The following is a 26,831-nucleotide window of genomic DNA, read 5'->3' on the forward strand; positions in this document are numbered from 1 at the left end:
AGCTGGTAATTCCTAGACTGATTGTGAGCCAACTCATGCCATATTCGATGTGTGTAACATATTGCAGTGTACATAACCCCTCCTTTACTACGCCGCACTGGCTGGGATACCTGCTGTTCTCAAAAACGTCACGCGGATTCTGTTATAAAGTCCACCACAATAGATCGCCGGGGCATTTGTTTCCATATAGATGCTTGGCAGCAGCTTTGGAGAGAAAGAAAGGCACGCAAGAGGAGACAGATCGGAAAGATGTTTTACTCAGGGCTCCTAACAGACAGAAAGGATGTGGACCTGAGGGAAGCTGCATCTCTCCGACAACAGAGGAGAATGAAGCAGGCAGTGCAGTTTAACCACAAGGACTCGGCTGACCTGCTACCATTAGATGGGCTGAAAAAGCTGGGGACTTCAAAAGACACCGTAAGATGCTCTGTGTGTGTGTGTGTGTGTGTGTGTGTGTGTGTGTGTGTAAAAATCTATATCGAGAAAACATAAGATTAAAAGGATGGATTTAAAACATTTTGGTCTGTTGATTCTAGTGGTGTTTTAAAAATGTTTTGAAGATAATGATCTCTGTTGTCTTTGGAAGCCACAGAAAATTAGCATTTTAATTAAGCTGTTGGGGATGCAGAGGGAGGATAAAGAAATGGTGGGGAAAGAGCTTTACATGAGATATGTTTTCTGTTTTTGTTATCAAAAATAGTTTATATTTGGTGGTGCAGCTAGGTAATTCTGAACTCTGGACTTTAAGGATTATGGGGGGCTTTTCAGATGGAAATGTATAATTAAACACATCCTTCAAAATGTGGTAATAAGCCACCCCAGCTCATTCTGTTGAGCAGGACGCTGGACTTCTATCCCAAAGTCCTGTCCCTGACATAACATTTATATACCCATGCTTGCAAGTGCAATCAAGCATCCTTTACATTGTGATTTAAAAAAGGAAAGAAAAGATGGCCTTATTCAGCCATACTGATATATAGTCAATTCAATGTATTCTGTACAAATGTTAGATATGTGAATTGGTCAGTTGATGAGTTGATCAGATTAGGCGTAGTTTTGTAATAAGAAAACTGGAGATCAAACACAGGTGATGACTTCCTGAGTTTGTACTTTAACTTCTCTTTATTAAGGTAAATTCCAGCCCTGCTACTTCAACAGGGTTCCAGTTCATTTCAGTGAAACTTCCTTCCAGGGAACTGTGTTCAGAACTGCAGCTTTGGGGCCTTATTGCTGCATTGCCTGTCTTGTCTTTTGCAGAGGGCAGTTTCAGAATGGTACTAAGCAGTAAAAGCAGTGTTGGGGAGAGGGTTTTTTAAATTATTCCCTTAGCTTCATGACCTTGATAGAATATTTTTTGGGGGGTGGGCGTGGGGGTGGGTGAGGAGTACTGTGGCCACGTTCCTGATGATGTTCATCTGTTTGGCCCTCAGTCAAGTCTATTGTCTCCCACATAAGGGGAAGCTACATTCCTTCGAGATCTACAACATACATCTGCAAAGCTTTCTAGCTTTTGAAAATAGAAGCATACATCAGAGACACAAAACAGGATGAAAATCTATTTGAGCAGGAAGTTGTATCCATTCTGATTTTTATCCTCCACCCCACCCCGAGTTCTATATGTTGTCTACTCACAACATTTGACGATAAGATGAATATAGTGAATCTTTTTAAAAAACAAAAAAACTTTAACCTTGTATAGTTTTTATGTCACCAGAATTTAGGATTAGATGTTTAACAGTGAAAATGGAAAGTGGCAGTGTTTTGCTTAATATATAGGAGGTGTTTCTAAAAACCATACCAGTCTTTAGCCTCAGAACAAGTACTGGTCAAAACTATGATTTCTGCTCCAACTTAAAACTCTGGAATTCCCACTCCAGTCCAACCTTCATAACGTATAGTCTGACCACCACAGAGGAGAAAATTGCACCCCATATACTGTCAGTCCATTCCTCATATCATTTGGGGTAAATACTGCATCAAGGATATGCCATTCCCCCTGAGTTGGACCAGTAGCCATTTGACACAACCCCATTGAAGTGAAGTCTTACAATGCACTTGCTAGAGCCCTACACATCAAATCACCCTGTAGTAATCACAATATACTCAGAGGTGAACAACAGTGTTTGAAATATATAACTAGTAAAGGGAGAGGGATGGAGCATTTAATGCTATACCGTATCTATGGCTTTGCATAAAACTCCCTGTACAAAGATTACAAATTAGTGGTGTAAAGACTTCTTTAGCATTTTCTAGAGCAGGGGTGGTAAACCAATGGCCTGTAGCTGTATCTAGCATCCAGAAGACATATTTGTGCCCCCTCCAGAGATCCCTTCCCAAATTTCGGTGGTTGAAGATCACCGAATCATAGAATTGTAGAGTTGAAAGGGACCCAAAGGATCATGTAGTCCCAGCCCCTGAAATGCAGGAATCTCAACTAAAGCAGCCAACAGATGGCCATCCAACCTCTGCTTAAAACCTCCAGTGAAGGAGAGTCCACCACCTTCCAAGGGAGTCCATACCACTGTTGAACAGCTCTTACTGTCAGAAAGTTCTTCCTAATGTTTAGTTGGAATCTCCTATCTTGTAACATGAACCTGTTGGTCCGGGTCCTGCCCTCCAGAGCAAGAGAAAACATGTGGCAGCCCTTTAGATATTTGAAGATGGCTATCCTATCTCCTGTGGGTTAAACCACAGAGCCTAGGGCTTGCCGATCAGAAGGTTGGTGGTTCGAATCCCCGCGACAGAGTGAGCTCCCGTTGCTCGGTCCCTGCTCCTGCCAACCTAGCAGTTCGAAAGCACGTCAAAGTGCAAGTAGTTAAATAGGGACTGCTCTGGCAGGAAGGTAAACGGCGTTTCCGTGTGCTGCTCTGGTTCGCCAGAAGCAGCTTAGTCATGCTGGCCACATGACCTGGAAGCTGTACGCCGGCTCCCTCGGCCAATAAAGCGAGATGAGCGCCGCAACCCCAGAGTTGGTCACAACTGGACCTAATGGTCAGGGGTCCCTTTACCTTTACTTTATCCTATCTCCTCTTAGTCTCTTTTTTCCAGCCTAAGCATACCCAGCTCCCTTAACCACTCCTCATAACTGTTCCTTGATAATATTGGTCGCCATCCTCTGCACATGTTCCAGCTTGTCAATATCTTTTTAAAATTGTTTTGCCCAGAAATAAACATAGTATGCCAGATGCGGTCTGACCAAGGCAGAATAGAGCAGTGCTTTTACTTCTCTTGATTAGGACACTATACTTCTGTTGACCTGGAATACAATATTTCTTGAACTGATGGTTGTGTTGTGCAAGTCCTAAAAATGTGTTCATTGTGTTTTTACTCCATGGGTCACCAAACAATTCCCCCAAATTTCTTTATAGAGGGCCCTTCTGCAGTACTTTGCAATCTTTGTGAGCAGTACTTCCTGTTCACTGATGGCTTCCAAACAGAGCTGGCTTCTCACCGTCATTTTTAAGAGCAGCTGAAGTTATGAAACTATAGAAAGCACAGAGTGCTTCACCTGTGTAGTTGTGAGAGTTCAGAGCCAGAAGGCAGAGAGACAGAGTACAAACTAGAGAGCATGTGGCAGTTTAAAAGGGGAGGAATGCTTATTGCTCCATGAATTTAATAAGGAAGAATAAATGAGCTTAAATAATTTTATATTTAATAGAGCCCACTTTTACACTTTAGCCACATCCACTTGCTTTGTCCATGCCCACATTTACACTTGCCCACTTTGATAAAAAGTACCCAGAAGCTTAGCTATGGGTCAATGTAGTTATTGTCCTGAAAAGTGTTAGCCACCTATGCTTTAGAAATTAAGTGTTAACTTTCCTAAAAAAGGAAGTCAAACACCTGAGAGAACCATCCTCCTGTTTAACGAACATCATTTCGTTTGAAAATGCCCTCCTCCCTCCTCTCCAACCACACACACACACACACACACACACACCATATTGAGTGACTTACTGACATCTACTGAATGAATAGATCAAGGGTTTGATGACACAGTGAATCACAACAATAAATTTTGCATGGTTTGTGATGTCACCCCAAGGCTTCAGGTTACACTCAAGTGGCCACAGAGGCCTGCATCAAATATTTGTTTGGAAAGAGAGAGAGCATGAAGTGTTTGATTACTACTTATTGATCAGCAATGGAATCATTCGTAAGAAGGTACCTTGATAAGCAGAAGAGGAGGGCCAGCGTTAGTGACATTTGCCCACCCCCACTGCTACCACTGACCAGGGATGATATCAAGCCAGGGACAGAAAATGACAGGCTTGGACTAGTGAGAGACACCATGTTTCAGAACCACCTCATTCTAAAACCAGAGCTAGGAAGGACCCTCAGAAGGTGTGCAAAGATTCCTGGTTCAGATTTTGTGTATGGATTAACTCTACGCGGGACCGACGGAGGAATGCCTGAAGCAATAGGGAACTGGCGGGTAATGACACCCACTGTCACCAAAAAGAAGGAGAAGCCAAAGGACTACCTAGTCATGAACTATAGAGGAATAAAAGCTGGTCTTTTCACAGCAAAGGAACACTACCTGTATCGCCAACACCATGATGTGCGTCGCAAAGGAGCTGATGGGGATAGGTTCCCAAGGGATCCACCTCGCCTTCCCGATGCCATGACCTATGGGAGGCCCTATCGTCCTTCCACCCCCTTCATAGACGTCTTTCAACATAAGTTTGGGGACCAATGGGTGGAGGAGAACCGAAAAAACTGTGTATATGTTAAAGAAAACAAGCATAAGAAAAGGCGAGGAAAGATATATGATACACGGGCTGTCATGCTGAGGAAATATCAAATGCCAGTAAAGAAAGATCCTCTGTGGATCATGCCACAATTTCGGAAAATTGCTCCCCATCTTAACACCTTTCCAAGTCTAGAAGATCGAGTGAAGGCTTTCAAAGCCAAGGAAATGGAAGCTCCAGTTCGACATGGCCAGCTAGCTCAGGGCATTTATACACATTTGTAGGATTCAGCTTTTATCAATATGCAACCTCTTTGTATGTCTCAAAAGTAACACATGCTATGTTATGATTAAAAAAAGAAAGGTTGTGACTTGTTCTTGCTACTGACAATACAGTATTAAAATGAAGTTTCCAGCAAGAAGTTGCAATTGGTTCTCTTGTAACAGAACATACTCACTGCCAGTGAGAAAAATGGAATATATGGCTGCCACTGTGCCACCAAAGAACCACATCACAACCTGTGGAATCTGCATGCTGCCACAATTTAACACAGTGCAATAGCCCACCTGCTACATTAGCAGGGGTTGGCTTCAGTAAATAAAAGTGTGGCAGTGTTATGCAAAACTGTTAACTATAGAAGAGGTCAGAGAAGGGGCAGAGCAGAGACGGGACTGGGGATAAATTGTTTAAACATCACAGCACCCTCTATTTTCATGCAAAACTGCATTCTTAATAAATGGGAGTAACCAGGGAGTACCCACTATTTTTTACCTGAACCTATAACCATGGCCCATCCTGTTCTCACAGAGACCTAACAGGAGGTACTCGGGAGAAGTTATTGCCTGACGCCTATTCCCTTATCCCCATGTAAGAGAAAAATGAAGCACACCTATCTATCATTCAGCTTGATCCCAAGGCAAGGAGCTGCAGCCAAGAATTTGTAGTCTATGCATTCAACAATTCTTGCATGTGGCCTCCCGCTTTGTACACATAGAATCATAGAGTTGTAGACTTGGAAGGGACCCCAAGGGCAATCTGGTCCAATCCCTTGCAACACAGGAATCACAGCAAAAGAATCCCTAACAGATGGCCCTCCAACTTCTGCTTAAAATCCTCCAATGAAGGAGAGTCCACCACCTTCCAAGGTAATCCAATCCAGTGTTGAATAGTCCTTACTATTACACCAGAAATTTATTCCTAATGTTTAATTGTATTTGAATCCATTGGTTCAGGTCCTACCCTCTGGAGCAGCTGAAAACAAGCTTGCTCCATCTTCCATGTGACAGCCCTTCAGATATCTGAAGATGGCTATCCTATCACCTCTCAGTCTTTTCGTCTTCAGGCTAAACAAACCCAGCTCCCTCCATCAATCCTCATATAGCTTGGTTTCCAGACCCTTTATCATCTTGGTCAGCCTCTTTTGCACACGTTCCAGGTTCTCAATATACTTAAATTGTGATACCCAGAACTGGACATTAGCTACCCCTCCCGGTTTAGTGTCATCTACAAATTTGATTTCATTCAAGTAATTTATAAAGATGTTGAACGAACACTGGGCACAGGACCCAACCCTACAGCACCCCACTTATCACTTTTCCCCAGGCTAACAAAAACTGTTTGTGAGCATTCGTTGCGTTTTGTCAGTCAACCAGCTACAAATCCACCTAACTCCTTGTAGCCACATTTTACCATCTTCTGCACAAGAATATCACGGGGGATTTTATCAAAGCCCTCACTAAAATAAAGAAAAATTACATCCCGAGCCTTTGTCCATGAAAAACACCCAAAGGGGATATTGTACAACTAGTGCTTAGATTGAAGCTAGTTAACATAGTGGTAAAAATAAAATCCAGGGTTGTAAAGATCATTTGGGAAGGCCTTTTCTGCATATAAATTCCATGTTTTATAAATTCTGGCTGTGTGGTAGAGGGATGCTAGCAGAAATATCAAAGTATAATTTAACTAAAAATTTGAGGCAAAGACAGATGGTCTCACCCCTTAGTTTTTGCCAGGGAAAAAGATCACTTCCTTGGAAACAACCCGCTGATGGACTGTGTTTCCTCGCCAGATTATTTTATCCACTTCATTTACTGTCCAACCTTCTCCATTCTTATAGTCCATTCCTGTAGAACATTCAGAATGCATAAACTAATGCATGATATTCCCTTTTTATTTAAAACACCACACATTTTGATAAATGGTATTGCTGTTTTAGATTTGCTATTTTGTTATTTGTTATTAACATGTTTTATGTGCAACATATGTATACATATAGAATCTGGAGATTCAGATAATCTGAAGATTCAGATAAAGGGAGTTCTAAGCTTTTCTAAAGTACAAATCTTCCTTTTCAGGAAGCCTCTGTTAGATGATTTTTTTACTGCTGTTCTTATATCTTTCTGGTTTTCACTGCCCAGTTTCTTCTTGTTTGCATTTTTTTGTATCTTGCTCATATTTTCTAATTTTATTTCCTATAGAGACAGTTATTTGTGTGTGTTAGCAGCATTGAACTTTCTGGAAAGATGGGTTATGTCTAGAATAACTAAAAGGTCAAACAAGATAGTGCAGATATGCAAAACAGTATGAAATATTGCTTTAAATGTTACATTACACATACTGATTTTTAGCAATTACTGCCTGTTCATTATGCTGATTGCTAGTTAACTAAAATATCATGTTACTTGTCTATCATGACTCATAATCTAATATATACAGTATATATTGGCTGCTTGCATTTTACTTCCATGGCTTTTTCAGCATTTCCCCCCTGAAGTTTATTTCATATGCAAGGCTCCAGCTCTCTACCTATATACTTCTGCTATCTATTTCTAGGTCATGCTAAAGTTAATGGTTGCATGACAAGCTACTCTACTGAATGTCACTCCTCATACAACCTTTAAGGGTCCAGGAACATTGTCCTCTTTTGCATCTTACCAACCTGCACTAAAGTACTCAGGAATAAGTTATATAATTAGGAAAATCCCCATTGTTGTGAAAAAAGTGTGTTTATGGGCTTAGGATGGGGAAGAAATATGGGTCACTTCACATTTTAGTGCAAACCTACCTAATTCACACTTCCCAAAACAATATGCAAAACTAGGACAAAGCTTTTCTTTGAAATTCACACTTCTCCGAATGCTGCAATGTAGTTATCCACTCAAAAATATGTCACCAAAAATAGGTGTATTGGGGAAGTCATGCATAAAGAGGCAAGCATTAGTGAAAATATGCAAAAATGTGTATTTTACCACCTTATGTATCTATGATTCCCCTTCAGGTCCAAAGAACTATAAGCAGAGCTGTGTAAAAGGTTTTCTGTAAAAGCCACTGGAAATATTTCTGCGATATCTCTGCAAAGGACCATGAGAAGGAGAATAGGAATGGGGAACATGTGACTATCCAAATGTTGGACTCCAACTCCCATCAGCCCCCAGCCAGCATGACATGGGCCAGTCTCTTTCACCAGCTTAGCAGAGGTGGTTGTTTGAAATAGATATAGTGCGTTCTTATTGTACAACTAGGGAGTATACTATGTGTGATAGAGAAATATTATTTATAGCTTTGCCCTCTGTCCTTTCATCGTCTAATGTATATTTGCTGAGTGCTTAGTTTGTTGATGCCTGCAGAAACACAAAAGAATTCCGCAATCTTGCCTTAATGCCTGTGCAGTCTAGTTCTGTCAAGAGTAACCGCAAGACACCAGTGGTTCTCACAGAAGCAGAGAGCAAAGAAAAAGAAGCTGGTGCTGGGAATGCTTTCTGGAATATTTATGTTAGATGCAGACACAAAATGAATCTTGCTAGATAATATAGCTTGAACCAGGAGGGTCCATGGGAAATTTAGGAATAGCAGAAGAAGAGAGAACCACAGTAGGCACAGCCATCCTATAAACTTATCATAGTAGCTTAACTGTCATGGTTTCCTCCAAAGAACCTCAAATCTGACAAGGATCCTGAGGGTTCCATTATGGAAATGGTTAGTTACTTCACAGAAATACAGTTTTCCTTAACTTGGAGAGAGTATGTATTGTATTCAGGCCTGAGGCTTCAATTGGTGTTTTATGTGAAAGTGAAGGCTGCCTTGATTCTGGGGCATATGTTTGATTCCACTTCCGAATTCTCCTTCCTATTAACATCTTTAAGTGACGTGACATGTGAAAGAGACTCCAGTGTGCTTTTTAGTAGTGTTCCATACAGTGCTCAGAGAGTAAGTTTGTTTTATTATCGCTCTCTGTTATGTTGGCTTACCCCTTTAAGTATAATTTACTGCTTTATGATGTAGCGGCTCAAGTTCTTGATGTGATCCCTTGTGTCATTTCTTTCTCAATTGTTTCCCTTGTGATGTAATAAGCATGGCATGCTCACACCCACAACCCTACCCCAGGTGTGAATATTCAAAGGCTTCAAAACAGTGCTATGTCACAGATTGCAGAAAGGACAGGGGCATTAAATAGGAATGTGTGTTTTTTATATATAAAAAGTCAGTGTCATGATATTTAAACACTTCTACTTTGAGAAGAAAGGACACAAAGCAGGATAGAGGAAAATAATAAAAACCAAGCTCGTTAAATTTAAATGAGTACTCTCTCTGATTCTCACAATGATTATTGATGTGTGTTTTTCAGTGTCAAAAGCAGTCTGGTGAATATTCCCTTGTTCCATCTTGTAATTCACAACACCCCCTTAGTTCATTCTACTTTAAGGAGGTGGTGAGTTGCAGTCATAGGACGCGGGTGGCGCTGTGGGTAAAAGCCTCAGCACCTAGGACTTGCCGATCGAAAGGTCGGCTGTTCGAATCCCCGCGGCGGGGTGCACTCCTGTCGCTCGGTCCCAGCGCCTGCCAACCTAGCAGTTCGAAAGCACCCCCGGGTGCAAGTAGATAAATAGGGTCCGCTTACTAGCGGGAAGGTAAACGGCGTTCCGTGTGCTGCGCTGGCTCGCCAGATGCAGCTTGTCACGCTGGCCACGTGACCCGGAAGTGTCTGCGGACAGCGCTGGCTCCCGGCCTCTAGAGTGAGATGAGCGCACAACCCTAGAGTCTGTCAAGACTGGCCCGTACGGGCAGGGGTACCTTTACCTTTACCTGAGTTGCAGTCAATTAGAACGTGCAATGCAACATTCACGAGGCTGATTCTGGTTCAAACCACCCAAATCTGCTTAACAACACATTCTTCCACATGAGGGATTTGAAAATTGTTCAATGGGCTGATCTGTATAAACTGTATAAAATCAGTTCTTATATGGAGGGTGTTTACCACATGATGAAGCGGCCCAATACAGTATTCCCACAAGTCCCTTCCAGTGCTATGGGGGGGCAGGAAGAAAGTGCATTGATGTGGGTAGTCAGGTGAAACAGAGGAAAGGGAGCTCCTGCATAGAAGACGGAATTTCAGCAGGTGAAAGCTGTCATGCAAGCTGTATTTGCTCTTCTATGCATCTATTAAAGGTGCATGTCTCTCTTTCTCTCACCCACCCAGACAAAATTCAAACTATTAAAAAAATGGTTTATGAAGACAAAAAAAGTTATACGAAAACAAAAAGCTCTTCTGGGAGTGGGGGGTTGGTTGGTTGGTTTTTTAAAACTTCACTACCATCATATCAGACAATGTGGTGCTGCAGTTACAGGGAATGTATGTTCAGCAGCCCACTTCTACATGCACATATAATTGGATCCTATTAAGTATTCTGTTTTTCATATAAATGTAATGAATACAACTTTGGAATCATTACTTCCCATCTGAGAAGTTTATGGCTGCAATCCTATGCGCACTTACTTGAGATTAAGCACCACTAAACAAAGCAGAACTTATTTCCAAGTAAACATGGCTAGACTTGATCTGCACAAGTATGTGAGATTATTTGGAGGATTGCGAGTGCTGCTACTTTGTTATTCCAATAATATTCATCATCCTGTCCTTGGTATATAGCAGAGTATTTTGAAGGAAAGCGTATCAACAGTAGTTCCAACCTTCTCTTATTTCCATGGTGATGACAGTGAATGTTGTGACAGCCAACCTGTTTCAGAATCCCTCAGAATTTATGGTAAACTGTACAATGGTGTCATGCACGAGATTAAAAATAAATCAAGTTTGTAATGCTAGAGAGTTTTGTATAGTAAAACTCAACAAATAAACATTAAAAGCCACTGGATTGACATGGGTTGATTTACTATAAGAGTTTAAGACAAAATAACACAATCAACAGTGAAAATGGAAGAAGGAGAGAGTAAAAGTGGATAGAATGAGGAACTTCATCCTAAAGAAGGAGAGAGGGAGGAGGATGAAAAGAGAGTCCAAGGAAGAAGGAAGGGATTGGGGAAAGCCCACAGCTACAAAGTCTTGGCACTAAGAGTAATAATTGCTCAATAGTAATTTATTTGGCCAAATCAAATAAACATTGTCTGAACTTTGGATTTAGTCTTTATTTAGAATTATTGCAACCATTGCATTCCAAGTCCCAAGAAATGGGGAGTCCCAAGGTTGAGAGAGAATGTTCATCCTGTCATGTACTATCAAGCAGAAAATGGAAATACTAGACCCCCTGATTCTTTATAGTATATCTTCATCCTGGTCTGGCTTTTGCACTCATAGTCCCTGTTCCAGTACTATAAGACTACTTATGTAGGATATACAGTATTACAATTAGAGCAGCCTCACTTTTGTTCAGGGAAGCTCTATGTCTTTAATGGCTATGACTTTTTCCGGTATGGAAATGCAGCAGTTGGAAAGCAACACAATTGGAATTTGAATGTCATGAAGTTGTTAAAGGCATGTGACATCCCTAATAATAAATGCAGTTCAACCTAATACATATTTACTCAGAAGCTTCCAGGCTGCGAGTGTCTGCATGCCTTCAGAACTGAGCAAAATATCTTCAGCGTCCCAGAGCCAAAGGCAAAATGAAAAATCTGCCCAGGAAGTCCACAGAACTCAACTGAACTTTTTAAATTTTCCACATAAAATCCCAGATATACCTGTGATTGGAGCTGTTCTAATTCAGAGAAAACAGTGAATGGGCATCACAAAACCACATCCTCAAAAATTATTCCCCCAATATCTCTGACATTAGCCTACCGTGTTTGTGCACACATTAAAATAATAGCAACATATTTATGCCACTTACTAAATTTTACATGCTGCTTCGCTCTTTAGAGATAAATATACTCTCATTTAGAAAATGAGTGATAATGCTTTTTTCCAAATTGCACTCCTGTCCCCTGTATGTGAAATTGTTTTCCTCATCCAAGCAACTAAATATGTCAAAATGTCCTGAAATATCTTTGAACCACCATTTGTAAATACTGAATGACAACAGTATCCACTTCTTTATAAATTTCAGCCTGCCATTTTCTCCATGCAGAACCTTTGGGATGAGGACTTTGTTGACTGCAAGGAAAAAAAATAGGTATAAAAGGAGAATTCCCTAGATGGCAAGATTCAGGTTTGGGGAAAGTACTCTTCAGTGAGAGAACCCAAGCAGAGTTTTAAAAACACAAAATATGTAGCAAAGTAAAGCGTGGAAATATAGGCAATTAGATCTTTAAAATATGTTCATGTGAGTTGGAAAATGCTCCTCTTGCCCAATATAGGAAAATACCACATGTTTGATAAGTTAAAAATTAGGTTACTTACAAACTCTTCAAAGCTCTGGTTCATGTGCTTTTCCATATAGCATTCAGAAAAAGTTGGACAGACAACGAAACTTGACTTAGTCACAGTGGTGCAAGTTCCTAAATTATTGATAGGGGAACTCAAGAGTTGCTTTTAAGAGCCATTCATCTAAACTGAAGTAATGAGTTTAGACTCTTCACATGCTGAGCTTCTCAGATAGACTAAGGGGAACAAAGTCTTGATTACCTACTCTCTCCCAAGCTGAGCTACACCTGCCAGGACAGCTAACTCTATGGTCTTAACCCCTTCATGCATTAATTAGACTTAACCTTGTTGGTTATAGGAGGCTGGTTATCAAACAGATTTTAGGCTGAGTCCTGTTCTTTTCAACAACAAAGGGCCACATACTTTGTCACTCTGTATGTGTGTGTTTAGATACAAACATACATATTTAATGCTGCCAAAATATTTTTTTCTTGAGTTGCATAAATAATGCATGTATTTAAAGGACAGCATTCTTCAACTGTTTGGTTTCAATCAACCTATATTTCCCCCTACCCTAATTTTCTTTTTCTTTTTTTAAGCAACCACACAACATCCTCCAGAGACGGTTGATGGAGACAAACATGTCCAGGTTGCGCCACAACCGGGGCAGCTGCTCTCAGAAGAACGAACTCTCACTCCAGACAAATAAACTGAATCAAATGAAACTGGATGGCCCAAAGAAAACAGAGCAAGAAGACCTCATCCTGGTGTGTTGCCAGGTATGCTTCATGGACCTACATTTGATATTTCAGCCAGTCTTCCACTACAGTGAGAATGCTGCACCCAATTCCCTATGTGGCTGAACCCAAATACAGCCAAAGCTTTATGTGGCGGCAATATCTGTGCTCACAGCAGCATTTTTAAGAATCCATTGTGACCATGGGGGATCATTCTTAGTAGCTGCATCTGTCTCCACAGTGTGTGGTGAGGTTACATTTCATGTTTGCTGGATGAATACATGCCTGGAGCCATCATGTGGAGGAAAAAATGCACAGTGTGAACCAAGCCATACGTAAGATAGGGAGATAAAATTGATGAGATTATGAAAAGCATATCCTGGCTGATGGAATACTGAACTTGAATGAGTGTTCACATGTAAAGCTGGAGAATGAATTTCTTCAAGAGTAGAATTAGTAACTGAGAAATCAGCCCTCCCCTGGTGATACAAAAAAAGGGTTCCACAGATAGATCACAAGGGGGGGGGATGGTGTTTGTTTCCAGAATTCTACACTACAGCACAAATAAAAATTGAAGCTGTCAGTTGATTCTTTCAAATACTCTGTTTTGCCCCAACAGTGCGCTGGGAAGGAACTGGAAGTTGTGGTTGATACTGGATGTCAGAGCAATATCATATCATCTGCATGTGTCGAGCGACTAGGGTAAGGAGTTTGTTTTCTAGACTGTTAGTTAAAAGCATGTGACAGTGTTCACCTGACCTCACTGCTGCACACCAAGATGGACAGGGGAAGGGAGCAGGTCAGTGAATTGCAAATCCACCAGTGGGAGTGCCAGACCTGCTTCACTAATGCATTTGCACTGTGCTGACTTGGCGAGCATGCTTCTTTACCTTTAAGAGCTGGATGGCAGACACAAATTTCACTGGAGATGCTATTTCCCACACCAGGAAACTGAGTACTTGTTGAATTTCTATCTGTTGCATAACTTTTAAAGGTAAAGGACTGCCAGACAAAAAGTTGACAATTTTGTTCTAGAGCAGGCGTAGGCAAACTCTGCCCCCCCAGATGTTTGGGACTACAACGCCCATCATCCCTGACCACTGGTCCTGTTAGCTAGGGATGATGGGATTTGTAGTCCCAAACTTCTGGAGGGCCAGAGTTTGCCTATGCTTGTTCTAGAGTGAGTTCTCATTCAACAGGGAAAGGCTGTAGCTTAGTGGTAGAGATGTTTTACATGCAAAGGAGCCCTTAAGTCTTAAGAAAGCAGGAAAGACTCCTGTCTGAAACCCTAAGAACATCAGAAAAACTTCAGTCTATGGTCTTATCCAGCAATCAAGTCCAGGATTCATTTCCCACAATGACCAACTATACGTCTATGAGAGGTTTACCAACATGATGTAAGTGCAATAGCACTCTGGGCACCTATTCCAGCTAGTGCAGACCAGAGATGCAGAACTTGTGCCACCCCAGATGCTGATGGGAATTGCAGTCCAACAATGTCGGGGTGGTGGGGGCACAGGTTCTTCACTTCTGAACTAGGTGGTAACAATACTGAACTAGATGGATCAAGGAACTAGATGGGCTTGGTATAAGGCAGTTTCCTAGGGTGTTGCAACTTGAAAGTAGGTTTGCCAGCTTTTCAAACTGGTTACTGTAACTGTGTTTTAACAGCAGTGATATGAAAATATTAGCAAGCCAGGAAAATCGTCTCTATACTTTGACCTTAAGTCTACCTTCTGCCCACTTCTGCTTTGAGAATAACTTTGTGTCTGTGGCTATGGTGCTTTGGAGCCCTCTCTACAACTGTGTCCAAAAGAGGGGAAATGTTGTCTGATGTTTGTAGTTGGAATTCCTTTTTGGAGTGTATCTCATGTTAAGTTTCTCATAAACATCTTGTTACAGGAATACTGATCAAACAATGGGGGCAGTCAGATGCAAACGAGATTATAAGCTGTATCTGCAGAAATTCCCTCTTCTATACAACTATTAAAAGTGCAGGAGATCTGCCCTCTATATCACCTGCCTGGCCACTCTAAAACCAATTGCTAGGAGGATGAGTTGCCTGCTTTTGATCTGGCCCCTGCTAAGGTGCCTTAACAGCTGTTTGATCTGCAGCGAATTAGCAGATGGTGATGTGTGTTTCCATCTTGTGAAAAACTTGCTAATTCCTGCTTTTCAAGATGCTATGAAAGAGACAAGAGCAGGTCAGGCCCATTTCTTTTTCTCGGCCAGCTGGCAATCCACTCAGATGCATTGTTTGGTATGTCAGCAGCTAAAATCCATGTTGCTAATTGCAAAGGTGATGATAGATGTCTTTGCTAATTATTTATAGCTGTGAGCTTGTATTCCTCCTTTTTAGATATGATATTGTCTATTTTTTCTGATTGTTACAGCCTTTGGCTGCATAGCATGGTGTTGATTGAACTTATAAAAGGTTTATTCTGTTTTACTGTTAATCTTAACATCCTTCGAATTCAAGTCCTCTTCCAGTGCACCAGTCAGAGGTGGGACCACCCTAGTCATTTAAGAAAGACTTCCAAGGCTCCTCCTCTCTTGAAATAATGTCATACCATTTGGTGAATTTTTTCCTTAAAAAAACCTGAGCAAAGTAGTGTGTTGCAGTGTGGAGTACTGTTGTTCAGGGTTTGGGGCAAGATACTCAATTTTATCCCCCACCTCCCTTGTTCTGCTTCCCATCAAAACAAACACAACATCCTATGGCCCCTGAGCAGTGGGCCCTCCCTTAGGCTTTTCTCTTGTTTCTTTTTCTGTATTTTTGCAAATGTTGGGAGTTATTTCAAGCTTGCTGATGCCTCTCTTCTGTGTGGATGGTGCTATTTTGGCTAAATAAAGAGCTGTATGCAGATTATTAGTTTGTTATTGGTACAGGATGAATTCTCGGAAGGTCATGCACTCTTCCTCCTAACTGAGTCTTAATTTGCATATAGTTGCACCTCTATTCAACCCTTGCGCTTAAGCTGAGCCATTTTCAGTATCAGTGCCCTATCTTGAAACATGTGAAATACAAATGAAAGAAGTGCCTCTGAGCATATAAGGAGTGTGTAAGCCTTGCCACAACCCAGCACATGAATGTGGGCCTTTGTCAGAAGAGTTTTTATATTCAGTTGTTGTGACACAGTGGGGAGAGATGAACCCCAGTCTGCTCTAATTTTTGAAATTATCTTAAAACCTTGTGGGCTCAGGCTGTGCAATCTTAACTTGTGCCAGGAAAATTGGAGCCTATATTTCTTGGGGAGGAGGGACGGAAGGAGAGGGAACACTGAATGTAGTACTCGCCATATGGTGATCTGTTCTCTGGCCATGTATCTCAGCCAGAAGTACTGTCTACCAACCAGGGCAGCACAGAGCATGCTTCCATGCCAACACACTGATAAATGTTTAAACTTTAGCTAACCAAATGAGATCTTCCTTGACAAGGCAATAAAAATTAACATGGGTTCATACACTGACTTGTTTAACTAAAAGGCAGGCACGAGTGCATTGCGATCAATGCCCATGTCATAGAAGCATTCATATCTCCTATAAGCAGATCTTAATAATCTGAAGTATAGAAGGTCGGGCCCAAACTAGTTATCTTAGAGACTGCCTGCCAAGTAACAGGATTGCTGTTCTGAATTCTTTGGATGGAGGGTGGGATACAATTTAATTATCAAGCACAAAATACACATTAAGTAATTGCAATGTACTTTGCAGAAAAGGGCTATGGAAATTATTAACATGTTAATCAGAATATTTAACGATGGCAAATTATATAAAGGACTGGGCGTCTTAGCTATCGGAACTGGTCATACACTGTACTATATTTAACTTGTTGGAAGATCAAAGGAAGAAAAAGTTGAGGAAATGGATAGAGCATTTTTCTCGTCTTTTGCTCTGATCCATCTAGCTCATTTAATAGATAGGAGAATGGGTTCTTCAAAGTAACCGTATCAAAGTGCCTTTAGCATTGACTCATCTCTGCATAGGTCATAAATCAGTCACTGATGACTCATATTGCAAAGCAGTGCAGTAGAAAAATACCACAAAGAGGCACAAATGAAAGTAGGTTCACATGGAAAATGAAAGGAATTATAGCTGTTGGACAGACTGTTTTTAAAAAAACAAAAAACTGTCAGTCCAGTACAGGCACACTGTTAGGACAAAGCTAAGGGTGAAGAGGAAAGAATAGCAAGCATTGTGGAATTGTGAGTTCCCTCAGAAGTACTTGGTTTGACCCTATGGAATGTCACAAATCCACTGAGACACTGTCCCCTGTGTAGGCCCCACTGAAAGAAAATGAAAAGGAAGGATTCTGTAAGAGCCCAGCCAATAGTATGTTGTGATATCAGAAGCATTTTTTAAAAAAAAACCCTTTTAAAAATAACTAACTAAATGTTTATATAACCAACATTTTAAATGTAACATCTAATTTTAAAAGATCCCTGAGATGTATACATTTCCCCAGCTCTCTCTGTCTCATCTAATTCCATCATGCTCAGCTTTTCTTTTCCCTATAGAAACTCTGCTCTGGTCATCCTAGGAAGGTCCAAACATGGTGGTTGCCCATAACCCTGTTTGGATGCTGTTAGAGCATGGCTGAAAGCATGGGATGCAGCCCTGGAAGAGATTTATTATTCAAGGACATCTCTAGAGATGCTGCAGGAAAGTGGGTGTCCAGAACGCACCATCCCGACCTTGTCAATTATGTAATGGGGCAAGAAATTAGCACAGACTAAACTCCCCAGTGGGTTTGATCCGCAGGGATTAGATATCCTATCCGAGCTCTTCCAATTGCTGAAATAAGCACGGTGATGAAAATGCCCTAAGAAAAAACAAGTCTAAGAAACAGAGGGAAGAATTCTCATTTTTAGCTGAATGGTAGTTCTGGTAGATCAGAAAAATCGCTAGACTCTTCTTGAGCACTCCCCAGACGTGGACTTGGTTTAGCGTAAAGAGGGGGTATGTAAGAAATGAAAAGAATCCAAATAATCCTCAAATGTTACTTGACAGAGCAGTAGAACATTGTGTATTAGTGAAAGACAAAAGGCTTGCCAGGTTTTAATGTCTTACTAATTTGTTCCTTTTTCCCACGAGTCAGGCTAGCACAATCTGCCACTGAGCAAAAACATCCGTGCTTTCTTCTTTCTCTGAAAGTGCCCGTTGTCACCCTTGTTGTTCATATGAATTTTAGACATATTGGCACAAAGAATAAGATGTAACCAAGAAATTAAGAGTATAAGAGTGGGACCGAGACAATATAAATTAAAAGCATTTGCAGACAATGCGGTGATATCTGTAGAAGAACCAACAGAGTCAATCCCGAAAGTCTTACAAGAGTTAAAAAAAGGGGGGATGTGGCAGGATTTAAGATTAATAAAGACAAATCAAACTCTTGGTAAAAAATATGAATGATGAGAACAAAAATTACAAGATGTGTCAGGACTAAAGATTGAAAGAAAGGTAAAGTATCCAGGTGTATAGTTAACAACAAATAATATAAAGCTGTATAAAAATAATTATTTATCTGTATCAGATACTAATTACAGAATAGGAATGACTATGCTCAGTTCCAGGATACAACACAACACAAGTACTGGCATCCTAAAATGAACAAACTCCTGACGTAAACCCAGTGACTTTTCCTTGTGCAGATTAAAGGAGCACATGAAACCCTATAAGCCCGAAGGTGAGAAGATTTCATTGCCACACAGTATGAAAGTGATTGGCCACATAGAACACCTGGTTCTTACCATGGGGACTATTCACGTGGACTGTTCAGCAATTGTGGCAGGTGAGTGTTCAGGCAGATTAGATGCCATACAAGTATAGTACTTGTCAAACCTATTTTTGTACATTATGGTGCAATTTGTAAGTTTATTTGGTAAACAGGTTTGGGAGGCTTTTGACTTGTTTCTAAAATCTGTTGGATTGAGATTACAAAAATATGTTGTGGTTGTACCCTGAAAAGCCAAACCTCTCTCAATTCACTCTCAGTTTCCGTTTTTTTTTAAAAAAAAAATCTATTTGGTTGGATCCAGACTAAATTCATCGAGCTTAGGGGAGTTAGTGTGGAATACTTGTTAGAATATCTTTCACCATGACTACTGGCTCTGCAGGTTAGGGCAGATGGAAGCTGCAGTCTAGAACCATCTGGAGGACATCAGGTTAGGGAAGGTGGACTAAAACAGTCTTAGCCAACCTGGTGCCCTCCAGCTGTTTTGAACTACAACTCCCATTAGAGCTGTTAAGCATGTTGGACTAGGACTGGGAAGACAGGTTCAAATACCCACTCAGCCATGAAGTTAACTGGATGGCCTAGGGTCAATCACTGCCTTGCAACATAACAGGGTTCTTGTGAGGATAAAATGGGATAAAGAACCATGTTGCTGCCCTGAGATCCTCAGAGGAAGGGTAGGATATAAACTCTTTGTAAAAGGAAAACGCAAAAGCCTTACTTGCCACTGATTTCAATGAGAACTAAAAGGTAAAGGTAAAGGTACCCCTGCCCGTACGGGCCAGTCTTGACAGACTCTAGGGTTGTGTGCTCATCTCACTCTAGAGGCTGGGAGCCAGCGCCGTCCGCAGACACTTCCGGGTCACGTGGCCAGCGTGACGAAGCTGCTCTGGCGAACCGGCACCAGAGCAGCACACGGAACGCCATTTACCTTCCCACTGGAGCGGTACCTATTTATCTACTTGCACTTAAGGGTGCTTTCAAACTGCTAGGTGGGCAGGAGCTGGGACCGAATGACAGGAGCTCACCCCGCTGCGGGGATTCGAACCGCCGACCATGCGATCGGCAAGTCCTAGGCGCTGAGGTTTTACCCACAGCGCCACCCGCGTCTCCCCCAATAAGAACTAACTAACATTAATTCCAATCCTCTAAGTGCAACTAACTCACTCTGGGCCCAACCCTATTGGATTAAAGTGACTCACAGTGGAAGGACCCATCCTCAGTAATGGAACACATGCTTGGAATGTACAAGAACACAGCTTAAATCCCTACTTTCTCAAGTTTAAAAGGATCCAAGGATCCTTTTCTCTAGTTGAGAAAACTCTATTTAGCCTCACTGTTGCCTCTGGTCAAAAACAGTTTGTAGGTTTCTGAAACAATATGAAGTCCTGCAAAACCCATTTACCAGAGATGAAAGTAGGATAAGTACATATAGCAGAAGTTGAAATTCCTTTTTCCAATTGCCTTTTAAAACCATCTTTCAGCTGTCTCCAGCCAGCTACTTTATAATTTCAATTTCACACATTTCTATGTGAATTTAAGCTTGTGCTTTGGACAGGAATGCTTTGGGGACTGACCAAGAAGGGGATTATAGTTAGTACATTGTTTTTCCTAGCTTAATTTGGGCATGCAGAATCATGTTCTCTTAGAACAAGTGAAAGTATTAAAGTTATTAAGCACCTCTCAATATCCCTTTCCCGCACCATCAAGTAAAGACAATCAGACTACAAAGTTCTGGGATTAAGTGGCAGGGTTACAAACTCAGAGTATAATTTATATAACTGTATTAGAAAGTGAGAGCTGGACCATAAAGAAGGCTGATCGCCGAAGAATAGATGCTTTTGAATTATGGTGCTGGAGGAGACTCTTGAGAGTCCCATGGACTGCAAGAAGATCAAACCTATCCATTCTTATGGAAATCAGCCCTGAGTGCTCACTGGAAGGACAGATCCTGAAGCTGAGGCTCCAATACTTTGGCCACCTCATGAGAAGAGAAGACTCCCTGGAAAAGACCCTGATGTTGGGAAGGATTGAGGGCACAGGGAGAAGGGGACAACAGAGGAAGAGATGGTTGGACAGTGTTCTCGAAGCTATGAACATGAGTTTGACCAAACTGTGGGAGGCAGTGGAAGACAGGAGTGCCTGGCATTCTCTGGTCCATGGGGTCACGAAGAGTCGGACACGACTAAACGACTAAACAACAACAACAATTAGAAATATCTACATATTTATTTGGATAATAAGTATATATGAGTATATATGAATTGAAATTGTTAACTGTTAACTGTCATAGTGAAATACTAAACCCTAAAATAAATAATAATTAATAATGATAGAGTACTATTTCCAGGCAGTACTGGCACCTCTCATGTATAAATGACAGCCTTTACAATTCTAAATTTGGCTCAACAGAAACTACCCTGAGACCACTAAGAATTCTTTCCCATCAGCAATGATTTCTTATCACTGTTCTACAGAGGAATCAATTAGTGACTTAGATATAAGGAACTGGTCACAGAAAGAAAGGTTACTTGCATGAAAAGAAAATTCAGAAAAGAAAAAGAAATTAATACATCCTTCAGCACTATTGATTAATACTTGGTTTCACAGAACAAGCAAAGGATTAGATTTACATAGTGACTGGACTATTAAGAAGGGTAAAGTTGAGGGAAGAGCAGGTTCTTCTCCAGCTGCTTTAGACAAATTGAGTTGGCAGGGACCCCTTCACCGCACTAAGGGACCTAACACATCTCATGGAAATATGAGCTTGTGTATGTGTATGATTGATTCATCATAGCATTTTATCTCTATCTGAACATGTTTCTCTCCCTTTCCAGAAGATAATGATAAAAACTTCTCCCTGGGGTTACAGACACTGAAATCTTTGAAGGTAAAACTCTGTTCCCCTCCCAACTTTCCGTATCCCCTATTTTCTTTTACTGAGGTGATCTTAACCTGTTGTCTAATTTGTTTTCTTATATTCCCTCTAATTTTAGTGTGTGATAAACCTTGAAAAGTATCACTTGATCTTGGGGAAGACAGACAGGGTAGAAATTCCTTTTGTCATTAATGCCTCTGCACACGAAGAGAAGTGAGTATTGAACTCTAAAGCTGCACAGATATATTTAGAGTGACAATATCCAGTCAAATCAGTGGCATAGTGAATATGTGGAGGAAATGGATCCTGACTAGGGATGGCATATAATTTGAGGGTTTCATGATAGTTTACCATGTGCTATCCAAAGTATGTTTAGTGCAGCACTAAAAAGCTGTTGTAAGTAGAGAACTGAACGGTGAAACTGTCACATTATTGAACTTGCCCCTAGATGTGAGTGAAGAAGATATGAATATTTTTAAAGGTTTTTTTTAACACCAATCAGACTGAATATGGTTTAAAACATTGGTTCTGATTACCAAAGCCTATCATACAGGCAATGCGTATATTTTCTGCTTCATTTGGTGGGTTTGCACTGGGATATCCTGCTTTCAGTAAGTGCTTAGGACACACTCCTGCATTTTAGTCAGGGAACAGCATGGAAGTTTCCAAGAAAGGGAGAAAGAAAGAGAAAATAAGACAATGGTATACCATTCAGCATTTTTAATGTTGATGGGGACCATATTGCTCCTGGGCATGTGTGTTAACTGTACCATGGGAGGTTTATTTCTGGAATATTTTTTCCCCAAAGAGGTATAGTATTACAAAGGTGATGAAATAGGCTCTTTTACACCAAGAATATAATAAATTAGGCTTTCAGTTGCCCCAAGTACATTTGTGCCCCCTTTCCACAATTTAAGTGCTGATTAGGAGTTTGATAAATAATATATATAGGATCTATGAAATCAGAGGTTTTAGGTAAGGAAATATATTTTACACACAGTTATGAGGTGCCTTGCTTGCTAAACAGTTATTTTCTAGGGCACATCCTCATGGCAGCCACCTGCGCTCCTGGTTCAGAGCTGTAGGACACAGCTGGAAGCCTGGGAAGTGTCCCTGGAAAAGGCAGGTACCTTTTTCCTCCAGGATATCCTGTGCTGGCCATACAGGTGGTACAGCCCAGGCTGGTCTTATAGCCATCCCTGTCAGCAGAGTGGGCAGGCTGGGAAGCAGCATGGGTTGCATGCAGCCCCTGGTGCTTATGGAGTGTGGGGTTGAACGACTGCATGAGCACATCCAGCCCCCAAGTTAGCGCTATATGCATATGTATTTGCTATAATGAGATCGAGCTTGGCAAAAAACCAAAACAGAGCCAACTCTTTTGTCACACTGGTTTATGCTTCTCATTTCAGCACTTCTGAGGCCTGAAGAGAATGCACTGCTGGCTTCAGAGAATAAAGCTTTGTGGTTGAAAGGAGAGTCGGCAATACTGATAACCCCACCTTGCTAGACTGTAGCTAGCTTGTAGCTAAATGAAGGAAGGAGTCTAGGGCAACTTCAGGCATTCACTCACCATGCCAAGAGTGTGGACAGTGGACTTCTAAAAGCACATCTGAGTCCACTCTTAAAAATGATGTCCTCTTTATGGTCATCTAAATATGAAAATGTTTCTTTTACATCTTTTTTGTTATGAATGGATTATTGAAATGAATTGCCTCTTGTGAGACTGAAAAAGACAATTTTTATAACTTTTGAACTAATTGTATTTAGCTGCAATGAGAGGCTGTGAGAATCAGATTTTTAGAATTATTTTTAAACAGAGAATGATTAATAATTGGACATGATTGGGTTCAAACCAGAGCTTATTTACAATTAAATAAGTTCATCCAAATGCTCACGTAAGTTGAAGAGAATATATTTTTTTCAAGGGTACTGAAGGTGGTATGATGGAACTATTGTTGCTTGTATTATTAGATATTTTCCAAATTTCAATATCTCAGAAAATGTTGTTCTTAATTTCTCATTATGAAATACTGATATCAACAGTAAGAAGGTGGAGCACAATTTAAATCTATATAATACTCAGCTTTTCATAATAGCATAAGTAACTGGATTTCCAAATTTTAAACAAATTATCTAGAACCACAGTGTAGCATACATAAGAATTTTAATCTCTACTTGTTCCGCATTAATATTTTAGTTTATTTTCTTCAAATTTTGTTGCATAATTTTCTCAGTTGTGATTGTTTTAAATTGTATCTGTGAGCCTTTTATTAGCCCATAACTTCTGGCAAAAATATATTATCAGTAGACATGGACAGACCTCTAAATAGTTACCAACATTTTGGCATAATAATTTTCATCACTCCTTAAGGCTGGTTATGAGATAATTTTGGGAAAAAAACATTTCATTCTTGGTTTAAATATGTATTCATCATCTTAATGCCCAGATACTTGTTGCCTTTGTATCTCCAAGGCATTCTACAATATATATATTACTAGAATTTCAGGTGTATTTACCTTTATCTTGTAAGCAGCAAACTCACCAAATAATCTAAAAACATTGAGTTCTGGACGGACTGATTCTTCAGCATGGTTATTGTTTTATAGTATAAAACCAGATTGAGAAATGAGAGAATGAGTGTACTGTATATAAAAATACACTGTGGGAAACAATGTTGCTATGGCAGCCCCTTCCATTTTCTCTAAAAAAAATGAATATCCGTGTCCTGTCATACTCCCTTTGGGGTCATTCTCACTAATGGCATGACTGCTTGATTCCCAAGAAGAGCAATTATCACTCAATATTATCCACCGAACAGGGAATTTTAACACTTACCACCAGAGACAATATTACAGTAATGATATATATTCAAGCAGGCTCTCCACTGTTCTAAACATCATATGATAAGCCACAGGGAAAGACAGAACCACTTCCTCCTTGCTCCTGGGACAGCACCTTGTTTCTTTTATTCCCTTAGAGCAGGGCAGTCCAACACATGGCCCAGGGGCCGTATGTGACCCTTGAGGCCTTTTTTGGTGGCTCTCAGCAATATTTGATGACCTGCCTCAGCCATTGCGCTGCCCTTGCAAAGCTGGCTAAGCAAGGCACTGAGCTTGGGGAGAGAGGCATGAAGACTCCCCCAGCCTCCTTCCCAAAGCCTAGAGCTAGGAGGGCTCTAGGTATCTTTCAGAGCCTCATGGTGCCTCCCCAAAGTCCACCTCACTTAGCCAGCTTTGGGAAAGCAGTGTGAGGGCTGGGGGAGCCTCAGATTTTGGCCAGGCTCCCCCTCCCTGCACATGCGTGACAAGGCAGTGTGCAGCCCATGGGCTCCATGTTGAATCACTCTTGCAGCCCACTTGGAATGAAAAGTTGGACTACTCGGCCACAGAGTCTCATAAGTCAATAATGCTGTATGCTATGACACACTCTTCAGCGAACTATCTGGTTTTCTCCATTAGGCTGATAATGCCACAGACAATTCCTGTCCTATAACTTCTTGGCACTGCTTTCTATAATGGTCTTGAGCTTTTTGCTACCAGCAATAGGTATTCTTCAATTGGTTCTGGGTGATACGTTTAGTTGTGCAAATTTACTCAAAAATAAGTGTGTTGTGGCCGCAGTGTGGATTAACAACATGTGTAGCACATAATTGTCTGATTGTTTCAACATGCAGTTCAACTTGCACTAGCAGCTACGTTACAAATGTGTTGAGCTGCAAACTGAAGTGTGCTCAAGCAATCGTAAAACTTATATAGTATGTGCTCAAGTCTGCATATATCTGCTTAACCCATATTCACAACAGGCTAGGGTGGTCATACTTGTGTACCAATCCATATAAACAAAAATAGCAAGCAATATATACAGGAAAATGATCTTACACACATGCACTCTCTTCCTTCCTGAGAACATGGGGAGCTGTTTTGTAAATAGACACCCCTCTCCCTTGCTCCTTGTTCAAGCTATTTTCTCTAAGCTTCTGTCCATAGTACACCTCAAGCCACCATACCAAGCTCCCATATATGGAGCTGTATGGTTAGCTATACGACTATATGATTAGCATCACAGATGTGCTTCTAATTACACCAGTTAATTAAATGCTTTGCAGGAAAGAAGCTTTGGTAGACTTGGGTGTGGGTGGGTGTTGTCAAACCAACAGGATGCAATACACACTTTAGACACAACAGATCCCTTTTAAAACTTATCTAGTAGACTTTGTACTGAGTATGCACTTACATTTTGAAGAACCCTAATTAAATTCAATGGAAATAAGTACTGGCATTGAATAAAAAGGGGTAGAGAACCAACGCTTTTAGGCTAGCGTTAGTTTTCAATATTTGATCTGGTTTGGTCATTCTGGCAGTGACCACAAAGAATATGCAATGGCTACAACATCTTTAGCACTCCCAAACTAGTATATATATTTTAATAATTTGTGGTTTGGCTTTTTGCAATGGGTTTGATAACATCCATGTACAGCGCTGGTGTTGCTCACAGATTTGAAGTATAAGTGTTTGGATATATTTTTATCTTTCTGTGCATCATTGCCCTCAATACTTATATATCTATATTTACAAAACAAAACTTTTATGTGTTTGCGAGGTGAACTGCACTGTGTGTATACCTGCCAACATGTAGTTGAAAAATAAAATATATTTGTCTATGCTACTTATGTGGCATTTGGCTACTTTAGTGTTTATTACTGTGATGATTATGAAAATAAATAAAATGTAAAACTTCTATTAAGGTGTTTTAATTTCTGCTTTATCTTCTCTCATGGTATGTTTTGCCAAATACACACCCTGATCCAGAACCCTCGGTGCTTTCTGGTGCAAATATGGTAGGCCTTGTGACCTACATTACTAAGGGCAGTCCTAGATTAGTAGCAGTAGTAGTATTTCAATACCATCCTTCATCCAAGAAACACAGAGCAGTTTACAATATAAAAAGACAAAAATTCATACCATAGTATATCTGAATGGCAGTCTGGTCTGAGCCCAGTTAAAAGATAAAGAACCATAACAAGGGAAAGCTGTAGCCTTTAAGTTGCTCTTTAACTTTTAGCACCTGGGAAGCAGACTGAACAGCTAACCTGCTCACATCTTCCCCACTATGGTGAAATGTATTGCATTTCTATTTAAATTTTAGTAATTATCTTCAAATTTAAATATCTACAAATAAATTAGCATATGTAAAATT

The 26,831-nt window shown here is 40.6% G+C and overlaps 2 protein-coding genes and 1 long non-coding RNA gene across 7 annotated transcripts in view; 2 read left to right on the plus strand and 1 right to left on the minus strand.

The window, feature by feature from the left end:
- Positions 1-26,372, plus strand: NRIP3 (nuclear receptor interacting protein 3). Of its 2 annotated transcripts, none has more exons than XM_053391614.1 (7): positions 1-417; positions 12,885-13,064; positions 13,642-13,724; positions 18,674-18,813; positions 21,594-21,646; positions 21,753-21,847; positions 22,673-23,027. In XM_053391614.1, exons 1-7 carry the CDS (start codon positions 250-252, stop codon positions 22,941-22,943), a joined length of 990 nt encoding a protein of 329 aa, XP_053247589.1. In that variant the 5' UTR covers positions 1-249; the 3' UTR covers positions 22,944-23,027. The 2 variants fall into 2 exon arrangements, with proteins under 2 accessions (XP_053247589.1, XP_053247598.1); XM_053391623.1 differs by lacking the exon at positions 22,673-23,027 and adding an exon at positions 23,044-26,372 and having other exon boundaries at positions 119-417.
- The window catches only part of LOC128415449 (uncharacterized), a 51,197-nt gene that overhangs the window by 11,443 nt on the left and 12,923 nt on the right, over positions 1-26,831 (minus strand). The gene's annotated exons all lie outside the window — the stretch shown is intronic.
- On the plus strand, positions 4,103-5,112 carry LOC128415440 (cilia- and flagella-associated protein 77-like). Its single transcript, XM_053391636.1, has one exon. It carries the CDS (start codon positions 4,145-4,147, stop codon positions 4,973-4,975), a length of 831 nt encoding a protein of 276 aa, XP_053247611.1. The 5' UTR covers positions 4,103-4,144; the 3' UTR covers positions 4,976-5,112.

Source organism: Podarcis raffonei, chromosome 1 (genome assembly GCF_027172205.1).
Source record: "Podarcis raffonei isolate rPodRaf1 chromosome 1, rPodRaf1.pri, whole genome shotgun sequence".
In the NCBI taxonomy this organism is placed as follows: Eukaryota; Metazoa; Chordata; class Lepidosauria; order Squamata; family Lacertidae; genus Podarcis; species Podarcis raffonei.